This window comes from Asterias rubens, chromosome 19 (assembly GCF_902459465.1).
Source record: "Asterias rubens chromosome 19, eAstRub1.3, whole genome shotgun sequence".
NCBI lineage: Eukaryota > Metazoa > Echinodermata > Asteroidea > Forcipulatida > Asteriidae > Asterias > Asterias rubens.
In genome coordinates, this window is record NC_047080.1 from 12,745,151 (window position 1) to 12,758,128 (window position 12,978).

At 39.0% G+C, this 12,978-nt stretch overlaps 1 protein-coding gene across 1 annotated transcript; it reads left to right on the top strand.

Moving 5' to 3' along the window:
- The first annotated feature begins 3,650 nt into the window (after positions 1 to 3,650).
- LOC117303379 (prokineticin receptor 1-like) lies at positions 3,651 to 6,088 on the top strand. Its single transcript, XM_033787552.1, has one exon. The coding sequence runs from the start codon at positions 3,651 to 3,653 to the stop codon at positions 4,725 to 4,727; it is 1,077 nt and encodes a 358-aa protein (XP_033643443.1). The 3' UTR covers positions 4,728 to 6,088.
- The last annotated feature ends 6,890 nt before the right edge of the window (positions 6,089 to 12,978 follow it).

The window sequence follows — 12,978 nt, forward strand, 5'->3', positions numbered from 1 at the left end:
TTCTCACATTCTAAAACAATTGTGAAATTAAATCCACTGGATACATTGAGGACTTATTGCACCAACGGTTCACAAATAAGACTGGCCCCACTTCATGTCAAGTGCGTGGACGCGTAATCAATAACCAGAAATCATTCTCTTGATACATCTCCCTGGCGTTTAGGGGATGAGAGAGAACGACAGGGGTGGGGGGAGGGGTGGCCTGCCTCTACGGGAAAAATGCAGATCAGCTGCTCCCATCACCTCTGGTTTGTCGTTTTTTCGACCAAGGCGGGGGGGGATACAAAACAATTTAACGACAGGGGTATCTGTTGATTTTAAAAGCTTTTGAAAACGCCTTTGACTTGAAAGGCTTCGCGTATATAGTGCATGGACACTCGTTTACGTCGCTTTTCACGTGGTTTTCACGGGTGCCCGAGTGACATCTCGTAGCACTTGTCTTACATTTTGACAATAAATACCTTACCATGAGTATTATTATCCTAATTAAGTTTCTATGCATATAAAGATTATTATTCTAAATCCCACGACACTATTCGACCAACAAACGGTTGCAACCAAGCCCCCCCCCCCCCCCCCAATAGAAATATAGTTGTTCATAATAACTTACTGTGTGCAACATACCTTGCAAACCTTGGATTCTTATTGAAGCTAGTGTTATTATTAAATATTTGCATTTAATTAAGTTGACAATCTAAAGGTAATTTGTTTGCATAGATCTATGCACTTTCTACATTTTAGCGGTTCCATTCATATCCCCTGGGTACACATAAACAATCCAGAGATGAATTTTGCATATTAAAAAGTTTTTTTCTTAAAAGATTGTTAACAATGAGATAACGAAATTTTCTTGCGGGAAAACATATCGGAAAAAATATATGAGAAACTGTAAAAGGGTTGTTGTCGGCTCCATACTTCTATGTCAAGATTATTATCTTGTTATAAAATCCTCTTGGGTTCTCAACGGCTGTTCAATGTGCCAAAAAAGACGGACATAAAAAAGTCATCCGCAGAACTATTAACACAACATCCGCTAGGTAGTCTCGGAGGATATTGTAGGCTCAGAGAAATTATGCATTTCAAACACAGTGAGATGGTTTTCCGGTTTTACAGAGATCTGCTCAAAGTAAATAACCTGAGGCAGTGATATCTTTAATTGGTCCCAACCATTGTACAACAAACGCAAATACCTCGGGCTTTATTGACCACGTCAGATGAATTGCTCACATGAAACAAAGATCTTTAGAAAGGACCTGTTTTCAAGTTTATTGTAAACTCCATATTAATATAAAGTCATTAAGGCCTGCTAAATATCAATCAAATTACTGCCTCAACAACAAAGACCCCAAAACCAAAAACACAAATCATAAACTTTAAAAAGGTCTAACTGCCAAATAGTAACGGAGTGTTAAAAAAAGAGGAGACAGGTAACTTATTTGTTTTCGTCAAAAATGTTGCTTTTAAAAAACCGTTATATTATGAAAAACGTTTAGTCCAACTGAGTTTTAATCAGAACCATTCAGTTTTATTCTTCGACTTGAGAATAATGGGCAAAACGTTTACGAACATAATTATTCTGGAGAAAAGTCGCCCATCAAAGTCAACTTGTTGCAATGGATGATCTGAATCTTATTAAACAGCCTAACAACGATTTGAGGGAGGTGTCATAGCAAGAAACTGAGTTGTCGAAAAAATAAAATGAAACCACCAATGGAAGCTTTATTTATATTGGTTGAATTGGCATAACAACCGATATTATTCGACACTTGTTGACAACTTGCTTTATCTTACAGTAGTTGAGAATTCCATCATTGTCGCCCAACAGTAAACGACACACTAAAGTACATTATTTTTTAAACATTCGCTGACGAAGTCCAAACAATATCACATACATTGTGGAATAGCGGCATTGTTCAAACAGGTTTCTTTGTGGCATGGATGCCGATCCGAAGAAGGTTGATTTGTCATCTGCTTTATCTGTAGCAGGAAGGATCACAAGTACATGAAGATTGCGTTGCAATGATATCACAAAATGCCTCCCAGCCACATTGAAGGGGAATGGCTGCCTCTGTTTCCCATTTTCTTGTTTTTCTGTTTCTTTCAAATCGCGGCACTGATCTTCGATTCTCTGGAATTAGTCCCAGTCAGAATAATTGCATTTTATATCTGACGTTAGGACTAGAGTTGCACATCCTCCCCTAGGCTTGTAGTAATCTTACGGAGTAATATGGGCACTGGAGACTTGCGGGCCGGACATGCGACAAGCACTACAGCACGTTTTATCACTAAATTAACACGGGGCAATGTGTGGTAGTAAACGGGCTGTTTCTTCAGTCTTCCTTTCAGTACTCAAGCAAGAAAAGCACCACGAGTCGCAAAAGTGCTGACTCAAAATCTAAAGGGAAAAAACAAAAACTGATGATGGAATAGTATTTTGTATTTCGACTTCCATAGGCTGCCATGAAAGCCTAATAGTTTTGAAGAAAGTGCAAGTATTTGTTATGTTAGAACTGCAAAACGAAACTAAGACTGCTGATGGATGAAAGATGGAGACGCTGATGAGTGGATGAGACTATTGCACTAAGTATGCATGACTATATCATTGTAATAAGGACAACCCTAAAACATATTTGTCTAAACTACACCATGATGTTGGCGTAACTACTACATAGATGCAATTTAACAGTTCACTACAACATTTTGGCCTTTATGTTATATTCTTTAACATTTTGATCATTGAATGAAAATGGTCATATTATTTAAAATAGAAGGTGAGAAATGTGTTTATTTTGTTTTTCACTTTGGGGCAAACACGGATGACTCTTTCTCCTGCTATAGAGCTTTTTCAACCGACATAGGACTATAATTCTCACCTGTAGTCAATATTATACAACAAACCAGAACTGAAAAGCCAACGTCAAAGCCACTCGACTCATACCTACACAATTTTTTCTTTTTCGGGGAATATTCGTAAGCAAATATTTTGGTAATAATGTTCTTAATCTGAGCAGCTAACAGTGTGAGCCAAGTTGGGTAGACGCCTTGATCCTTCAATCACAGCAACTTATCAACGCTTGATCTCCCTTCTAGCCCCGGTACAGCCTTAGAGATAATATCTAGTTATCCTTTCTCGATGCATCTCAATTTTACTAAAAGACCAAAAGCTAAAAGCAAGCAGAACCCTCTTCTATAAACTTGTGAAATAACACACTAAGGTGTGTTAAAGAACGTAAATTGCTTGCCAGTTCAACAATAAGTTCAGATTTGGCGACTGTTCAAAAAGCTATTCGGAGCTGAAACTTTGCCCATGGTATAATATTACGGTACGGAATCGCTATACACGACTTAATACTTAATTACAGCTGAAATTTCCGAAAAAATGACAACTTCAATAATGTACATAATTTGAAATATTAAATCAGGCGAGTGTACAGGAAACGAACAGAGTATTGTAAAACCAATGACTACACTTTAATAACTCATGTATACATGTACTTGTATGGGCTGTGCCGTCAGTATAAGCATGTGTCTGTTCATAATATGAACACTCGCCCAGTCACTGAAAGTTCACAGGTCATACAACCACAAGCCTACTCTGATCATGACGACACGGCCTCTTATAAACGTACACAGGAGAAAACATGATAAAAATGTTAAACTTAACAATAAAACTATGTTTCTGTTTCAGATATATCGTCATAACATATCCATTGAAGCCTCGAATGACCAGAGGTACTACAGGGATTATTCTGGCTTTAATCTGGCTGATCTCAATAACATTTACCATTCCGGCTGCCATACATAGCGACTTGTACGCTATCCAATTCGAAGACGGTGCACATACAGTGCAATGTTCCGAAACATGGATGAACGCATACGCTCTCAAAGCGTATGCACTACTCATGGTCATTGGGGAATTCTTGATTCCACTGGTGGCAATGTGTGTGGCGTATTACCTCATTGCTAAAACGCTATGGTTCCGGAAGATTCCTGGAGGTCATAATACAGCGGAACAGGAGCAGGCGGCAGAGTCTTCGAAGAGACGGACAATCCGCATGCTGATTATTGTAGTTGCCCTCTTTGCACTATGTTGGGCACCATACCATGGCTTCGCCATTACTCGTGACGTCATCATTCCAACCTCTACGTCCGATAATTTTGTGTTGTACCACACGTTGTTTTATGTTGTGGAGGCCTTGGCGATGAGCAACAGTATTTTCAACACTCTTATTTACATAGTATTCAACGCCAACTTCAGAAAGTGTGTGATGCAGATTAAAGTACCGCGGGCGTTTCATCACGTGATGCGACATAGCAGTACCAAAACCCGGTCGTCCCGCCCGACCTCCAACTTCCGCATGGGGACATACCATCGTTCTACAGGTCCAGACAACAAGTCATTGGGGCATTCCAGCCCGTCCAGGTCGCCCATCCCAAGGCACCAACCATCAGGCAGTTGTTTCTCCCCAAACGGTCATTCATTGGTCCCACCGGCTTCGCCGAATATTTTGTCTCCGAATGATCGCAGTAACATCTTACATAATAACAATGACATTATCACTGAGAATCCACGGTGTGCTGAGAATTCTCAACAGGCTAAAACTTTAGACGGAGATTCCCGTCCGCAATCCCGATCTTACGATGTTCAAGCTCATCACGTGGTCGCCGGGGAAAACGGAAAGATTATATTAGTTTTTAACGAGAGTGGAGTTGGAAGTCAAGTATAGACTTACAATCCGTGGGTTGATGGCAGTCTTGTTAACAATGCTAAACATTCTAAGACTTTAAGACAATTCTTAAGTGCACACAAGACAGATACTTGGACGTTTATTTGTACTTGGCATTTGTACTTGGCAATGTCATTTACAGTCGGAGCTTGATGTGACCCTTCCTGCAAATAATCTCTAAAGATTATTTTCCGGTTGTACATCTTACGATACAGACATCAAATCACACTGTGTTATCAAGCGTTATGCACTTGAGAAGGTGGGGAGAAACTTTGAGGAGAATTAATCAGTTCAGAAAGAGAGAGGAAATAATGAAGTAAGTAATTGAGGAACTTAGCGGAGAAAAAGAAGACAAGTTTGTAATTGTATGGAAGAAAGAGTCAGGCACGATTGTTGAGTTAAATGACAAGTCAGGCTTGATTGACGAACGCAGTTAAATGAAGAAATCGGTTTGAAAGTGGAAGGTGAAAACAAGACGGGTTTTACAATTAAATCTCTGTAAAATGAATTCGAGTGATAGCAATGGTGCGAAGATACACTAATTAATTAGAAATGTTAATAGTTAACATCTCAGTCTTGGTTAACCTTTTATGAGTCGACAAGAAAACCTGAACTGATCAAGTCTGATTAACAATTATCGCTCTTTGTATAGTAAAATCTAAATTTTTTACCACATAATTGGTGCCTCGTCGCTGCATATTTCATTGCAAAAACCCAACACATTATACAGGTTAAATACAGTAGTAAGTGTTGTTATTAGGGGGCAAAATGCAAAGAAAAGTTTGAAAATGTTCCAGAGGTTGACAGACGTAACCGAAACTTCTGTAAAACGCATTTGACTCAGACCCTACCTTTTAGTCTTGAACCAAGATAAGTAACTCTTCAAGAAAAGTGACCTACCCGTGGGATCTATTTCCAAGTCTATTATTAATATGTCAGGGTGAGATTTACGACTCGACTGTTGAATCCGTTCGCCAAAGGATACGGATGAGCGTGTTACTGTAGCATGTTGTATGCAGGTGGAAGAGTGAGGGAAAGCGAGATATAGAGAAGAGTATTATGGGAAAGGGGGGTACAAGATTGGCAGTACCACAGGGAACAAAGTGAGGAGTACGGGGAAATACAGTGGAGAGAGGGTGACAATGTGGGCTGAAACTGAATGTAGCTGAATGATTAAAGTGCTCAGTAAGTACACATAGTTCACTTGTTTAACATACACGGATGATTTACAATGGCTACATATAGGTCGATGACGCATAAAACAAGAAATAACGTTGGTTTCCAAAGACGAGTCGGAATCACCTTGCTCTGAATGCCGCTCCACCATATTGCGTTGGAGCGGAATGATGAAAGGACACACATTTCAGGACAAATTTAAGATCAAATGGGAACACACAAACAAACAAACAAAACCAAGATGCAACCAATGAATTGTGGATGGTCGGTGGATTTTTATAAAAGTATTGCATCATTTCTCATATTATTTTCAAGCCTTTTGATCATTCAATACTTAATCCTTCGGTGAAAAGATAGTCTGTAACAATATAGAGTTTATACCAGATTCGATTTCTTGCACAATTCAATCCAATTTAAAGTGCAAGTGCTGCACAATGCGTAAGAGTCGATGACATACAAATATGAAAATCGGGTTCGAGTTTACAGTGAAATACAATCATGTATGAGAAGTGGATTGAATATGGTGGGTGGTAAGGTGGTGAGATAAGAAAGGGACCATTATCAAAAAAACTGGACAGGTATGGGTGAAATGAGAAAGGGACCATTATCGATAAAACTGGACAGGCATGGGTGAGATGAGAAAGGGACCATTATAGAAAACGGTACAGGTATGGGTGAGATGAGAAAGGGACCATTATAGAAAACGGTACAGGTATAGGTGAGATGAGAAAGGGACCATTATAGAAAACGGTACAGGTATTGGTGAGATGAGAAAGGGATCATTATAGAAAACGGTACAGGTATGGGTGAGATGAGAAAGGGATCATGATAGAAAACGGTACAGGTATGGGTGAGATGAGAAAGGGATCATGATAGAAAACGGTACAGGTATGGGTGAGATGAGAAAGGGATCATGATAGAAAACGGTACAGGTATAGGTGAGATGAGAAAGGGACCATTATAGAAAAATAGACAGGTATGGGTGAGATGAGAAAGGGATCATTATAGAAAACGGTACAGGTATTGGTGAGATGAGAAAGGGACCATTATAGAAAAATAGACAGGTATGGGTGAGATGAGAAAGGGATCATTATAGAAAACGGTACAGGTATGGATGAGATGAGAAAGGGATCATTATAGAAAACGGTACAGGTATTGGTGAGATGAGAAAGGGACCATGATAGAAAACGGTACAGGTATGGGTGAGATGAGAAAGGGATCATGATAGAAAACGGTACAGGTATGGGTGAGATGAGAAAGGGATCATTATAGAAAACGGTACAGGTATTGGTGAGATGAGAAAGGGATCATTATAGAAAACGGTACAGGTATTGGTGAGATGAGAAAGGGACCATGATAGAAAACGGTACAGGTATGGGTGAGATGAGAAAGGGATCATTATAAAAAACGGTACAGGTATTGGTGAGATGAGAAAGGGACCATTATAGAAAACGGTACAGGTATAGGTGAGATGAGAAAGGGATCATTATAGAAAACGGTACAGGTATTGGTGAGATGAGAAAGGGATCATTATAGAAAACGGTACAGGTATGGGTGAGATGAGAAAGGGATCATTATAGAATACGGTACAGGTATAGGTGAGATGAGAAAGGGACCATTATAGAAAAATAGACATGTATGGGTGAGATGAGAAAGGGATCATTATAGAATACGGTACAGGTATAGGTGAGATGAGAAAGGGACCATTATAGAAAAATAGACAGGTATGGGTGAGATGAGAAAGGGATCATTATAGAATACGGTACAGGTATAGGTGAGATGAGAAAGGGACCATTATAGAAAACGGTACAGGTATTGGTGAGATGAGAAAGGGACCATTATAGAAAAATAGACAGGTATGGGTGAGATGAGAAAGGGATCATTATAGAAAACGGTACAGGTATTGGTGAGATGAGAAAGGGACCATTATAGAAAACGGTACAGGTATGGGTGAGATGAGAAAGGGATCATTATAGAAAACGGTACAGGTATGGGTGAGATGAGAAAGGGACCATGATAGAAAACGGTACAGGTATGGGTGAGATGAGAAAGGGACCATGATAGAAAACGGTACAGGTATGGGTGAGATGAGAAAGGGACCATTATAGAAAACGGCACAGGTATGTGATGCGTGTTCTGTTAATGATGTCACGCAACATTTATGTACCGCGTTCTTGTGTTTGGTCAAAAAGATCAACTAGAAACAACACAAGCTGTTGCTGTTTGTAATGTACCGTAACAGCGGTTGAAGAGTATAACAGGCTACACAAGAAAAGACAAACTAAATCCCGTGATATATTTGCAACTCTTGAAATCGTGGAATTTAATAGCATTATCTCTACGACCTAAAAATCCTACAAATTGGGAGATCATTTTGATAACTGTTTTTGTCGTAATTGGTAAAATCATCATGGTTTATTATATAAGACGTTGCATCGCAGCCAAAGGCTGAGTTACACATGATTTACATGAAAAACAATTACGCAGTAAAATAATAAATGTAGAACTCAAAATACAGATTGACAACATACATTTTCCCCAGCCGCACACGCATCCCACTTGCTCCGTGAAGTTCTGGCCATGGCACTGGTATTTACAAAAGAATTCTTCCGCACTCAAACAAAATCCAACACCTCTTGGCACATTCAACACCCAAACTGGTAGGCATATATTATGCCTGAACCCACTTCAGTTTACTCCTGCAGTCCTTAGTCTCAAAGAACAAAACCAAAGTTCCATCCACTGGGATGGGAAAGGTTATTATGAAGGTATTTTGCATACATGAGTACCCATTTGTACTCCTGGGTAAAGAGAAGCAAATATGGTTGAACCCTTTTGGTGTGGGAAGAGTTATATAACTTCCGATATGTATAGGCTCCAATGAAAAAAAATTCAGTCAGTCATCTTGTAAAGACTAATAGGCTACTCCTAGATGACTTTGTCACATTATTTTCTGTTCGAGGTAAAAATCAGAAAAAAACTAAAACCGTTTCAATTACTTTTTATAACAAAGACGCATTGACACTAACTAGTCTCTTCGGTAAATCTTGTCCTAAAAGCTTGGTCTAAACAACGTGATTTATTTTGTGAATGGATATAGGGGCTGTTTGGGGTAAGGTGTGATAGGAGCGACAAGGCGTGAATACCATAGTAGAAAGATATAATGCTATAATAAGAGAAAATTGATGCAGGGTAGTTGAATAATGAACGTGTTAAAGTATGTCGTTTATGAGCGCCCCATAAGATCAGTATAATAAAGTTGTCTTAAAGGCACCTGGAAATAGGATTTTTTTTCTTCTTTTAAACATAAGAGTATACGTTTATTACCAACAAAACAATTTTTTGAGTAATTGTTTGTCACGATTTATATGTTAAAAAAATTAATTAAGTGCTTAGGGGGGGTTGACTCCGCCTACCCCTTTTGTGACGTAGGAAAAGGAAGACTTTGCCTCGATCAAACATTGACCCCCCTCGATGCGTAGATAAACACATGTGCAAAAGTACATGTAATTCTAAGACGTGAGTTTGTACGCTGCGAAAAAGTTTTTTTTTCTGGCATTTTTCCGGCAATGCCGACCAGGTGTATTGCTGCTGGATGCAGCAAAACAACTACAGATGGGGTCAGTCTTCATCTGTTTCCTGCAGATCCCAAGTATAGGCGGTTATGGGCTGCGAAAGTCAGATTAACTAGAGCAAAGTGGTCCGGTCCGACGTCTTTTTCAGCGCTATGCAGCGAACACTTCGAGCCGTCGTGCTTCGAATCCGGGATACACCACTCATTTGACATGACGAGAAGAGCCATTCTTAAACACGACGCCGTCCCAACAATTTTTCCAGCTAGTGGGAAGTCGAAGAAGGTATCTGAAAGACGTGACGAACCGAGAGGAGCATTTGCTAAACGTGAAAAAACTCGGGTAAGTTTGAACTTTGAGGGTATGTTTTTAGCTTTTGCCAAGTGACGCGATTTTTTGTTGGTACCGCATGCGATTCACCGTGCGTGCAGGTCCTATGTGACCGTCCGCACATTATACAGCAGCCATAGTGCGTGCGTGCAGTCTGCTCCGTGGCCGTATTTCTATAATAATACGTAGGCAGACCCACATCTTACAACCCATTTGGTCACTAAAAAGTCGCATAGTTAAATAAAAATAGCAGCAATAGCTTTTGTAAAAACCACTAGGCGTTCAACATGTTCAAGTTTCAATGTACGTATGTGTGTAAAATCGTGTCTAAATTTGTTTTGATGTGCCATGTTCCCAGACGTAATGTACGGGGGCCTGACTACAAATTTTCTCTTCAAATATCGCGCCTTGAATTACGTCACGAACAGCGCCCTCTCGGGTCAGGACCTACTCGTAAATTTGTAAATACAATAAAAACTAATATTTTTAAAACTTAGTTAACTTTTTATTCACATTCCTCTCATAAAAACACATATTTTAGTGACAAAAGCTTTATTTAAAAAAAATACCACTTCCAGGTGACTTTAACTCACCAATATAATGTTTATGGAGAAATGTTGATTGTGTGATATCAGGAGGAATAGAGAGATGTAGGAGAGTCTGAGCTGAGATTGAGGGATAAACATGGAGAATAAACAGACAAAATGTTTGATGAATATTAATTTTTGTTTAATTATGAATTTTCAGAGTTTAACCTGAATAATAAGTTTAGAATGGTTAGCGAATAATATTGGAGTAAACACAATACAAGGTTATAAAGTACTTCACAATGGGTTTAAATTGCATTGACAACATTGTCAATATTATTTGATTATCAGCACAAGAGTCGTCAAGAATCTGTTTTTAATTACACTAGGATTATATCAACTCACGTTTGTGTTCGGCACTTATTGTACCGCGTAGCATAGTACACTGAAACGAATAACAATGTAGAGTTTAAGCATGAAAATACTAATCACTTGTGCAGGCAGTCGAACCATGATCATTGGTGTATGTATGTTTGTTGTAGATGCAGTTTTGTTGTTTCTCATTTCGTTGTATTAAGGACATGGTGTATTTATTACAAACAGTGAACTGCTTTATCAATAATCAAGTGGAAACAACTTAATGACTACACTCTCGTGTTTCATACATCAAGTGCTAATATATATTTTTTTTTTCATTACAGCGCAAGCGCAAATTCGGTAGTAGTCAATCGATGATGACGAAGTTTTTAGGGAACAAAATGAAACAAAAGAGGGCGGTATGCGTTTCAATTGGGCGCCGATTAAACTGTCTTCACAACATCTTATATGGTACAGGGAACCAGCTATAATTAAGAAACGGGAAACGTAGACCTACACGCTTTCAATCTGCAAATTCATGTTATTGTAAAATTAAGTGTAATTTGTTGTAAACACTATTTTCTGCACATTACGCGATGCCTTATGTAGTTTTGTTTTAAAATTAGATTGTTTTCTGCGGATTATTGGGATAACATTACGGAAGGGAAGAAACCATGATTCAGCCAAGAATAAATATTTGTGGAGACTGTCATTCCTCCAGCGAGAGGAACAACAGCTTATACGATAACTATTTTTGAAAGCTTAAGGTTGTGTTCTGTGAACTGCATGTTTTTCATTAGCAGCTTATGTTTTATAGTCTACGTAGCCTGGAACCTTTTGTAAATAAACATATAAATTTGTTTTAAGGAAAATACACCTACGTGTTATTCACACAGTACTTCAGAAAATGAGATGTACCATTTTTAACTAAGGGAATCAATGTGTGGTGAAGAGGTTTTCGACTAGTGGTTTAATCCCAGCGAGGCCTGGTTCTTGATAATTTTACCGAGACGAAGTCGTGGTAAATTATCAAGAACCAGGCCTCGGCGGGTTTAAAACCACTAGATGAAAACCGATTCAACACACATTGATTCCCATTCCTTAATACCTTTTCGGTAAAAAAACATCAACATTTATGGTCAAAAAGTAAAATAAATGCACAAATTATAATATGTTCAATGATTTCTTTCAACACAACACCCCTCCAGCTATGAAATGGTAAGGCCCAGTCAAGGCCCTCGGGTAAACAACTCCTTATAAGGGAATGCTGTGCGCGTCGCGCGCATCGCGTGATGTGGCACAACTGTCTTGGCCGTTGCTCTCGACCTATAGGAATGAAGAAACTGTCTTATAAGCAAAGGTAAAAGCTCGCGTGTCACGCCTATGTTTCAACACTTTTTACCGGTCATAAACAAAGGTTTATACACACCCACGTGACGCGCTCTCCGCCAATAGCAATAGCGAAAACTGTCTGAGGTATTTATGAATGTTCGTTAAATGAGCCTTACATGCGACAATTTAAAAACCTGCTACAAAATATCAACCTATTAAAGCTGAATGTATACCGCTTGGTATCGAACTGTTCAACTTTGACCAAATAACTATAAAGCAAGCTGAGCAAAATGAACTCGGGCTTTTACCGATGTGAAGGGTTCACCCACTTTACTTAATAAGAAGACAACAGCGCGTTGAGCCAATTAATTGTATGCAGGCCCTCAAAAAAATCTATATCAATTTGAGAACCCAAGAAAAAAAATACAGTGTAAACATTTTCCCCTATTGTGACATGAGGGTCAACTTGACTTTGGGATGACATATGCCGTGACATAAGTGGTCCTGTTTGGAGGGAGGCAGATGTTGAGACTAATGCTCAGACGTTTGGAAACAAATTAAACTGGTTAAGGGTGTTTTATTTGGCGGGTGTAAGAACTCGACGGGCATTGGGACTCATTAAATTGAGCAGAGAATTAAAGTTCAAGGGTCAATAAATAATTTTACAATAACTGTAAAAAGCTGTGAGACTTCTAAAATACAATGTATTTTTTGTGTGGTTTAAAATGTTTAGTACTTTGCACTGTATGCTTAGGGAGTTTGGGGTGCACCCTCAAAAGGGATGTTGTCTCCCGGATGGGCGTGTCCCCCAACGTCTAATTAAAAGAGGGTGCAGATGAAATCTCTGACACATTTCACTGTATGGGGGATGGAGACTTTACCTCCTGCCAAACCGGTTTACTTTCTAGCGTAACACGTTAGAGATAACATACAATGTCAATGAAAGTGCAGCAAGAT

What these genes read in the sequence shown, in the direction of transcription:
- LOC117303379 (XM_033787552.1), top strand. Translation starts at nt 3,651, where the DNA reads ATGTTAAACTTAACAATAAAACTATGTTTCTGTTTCAGATATATCGTC.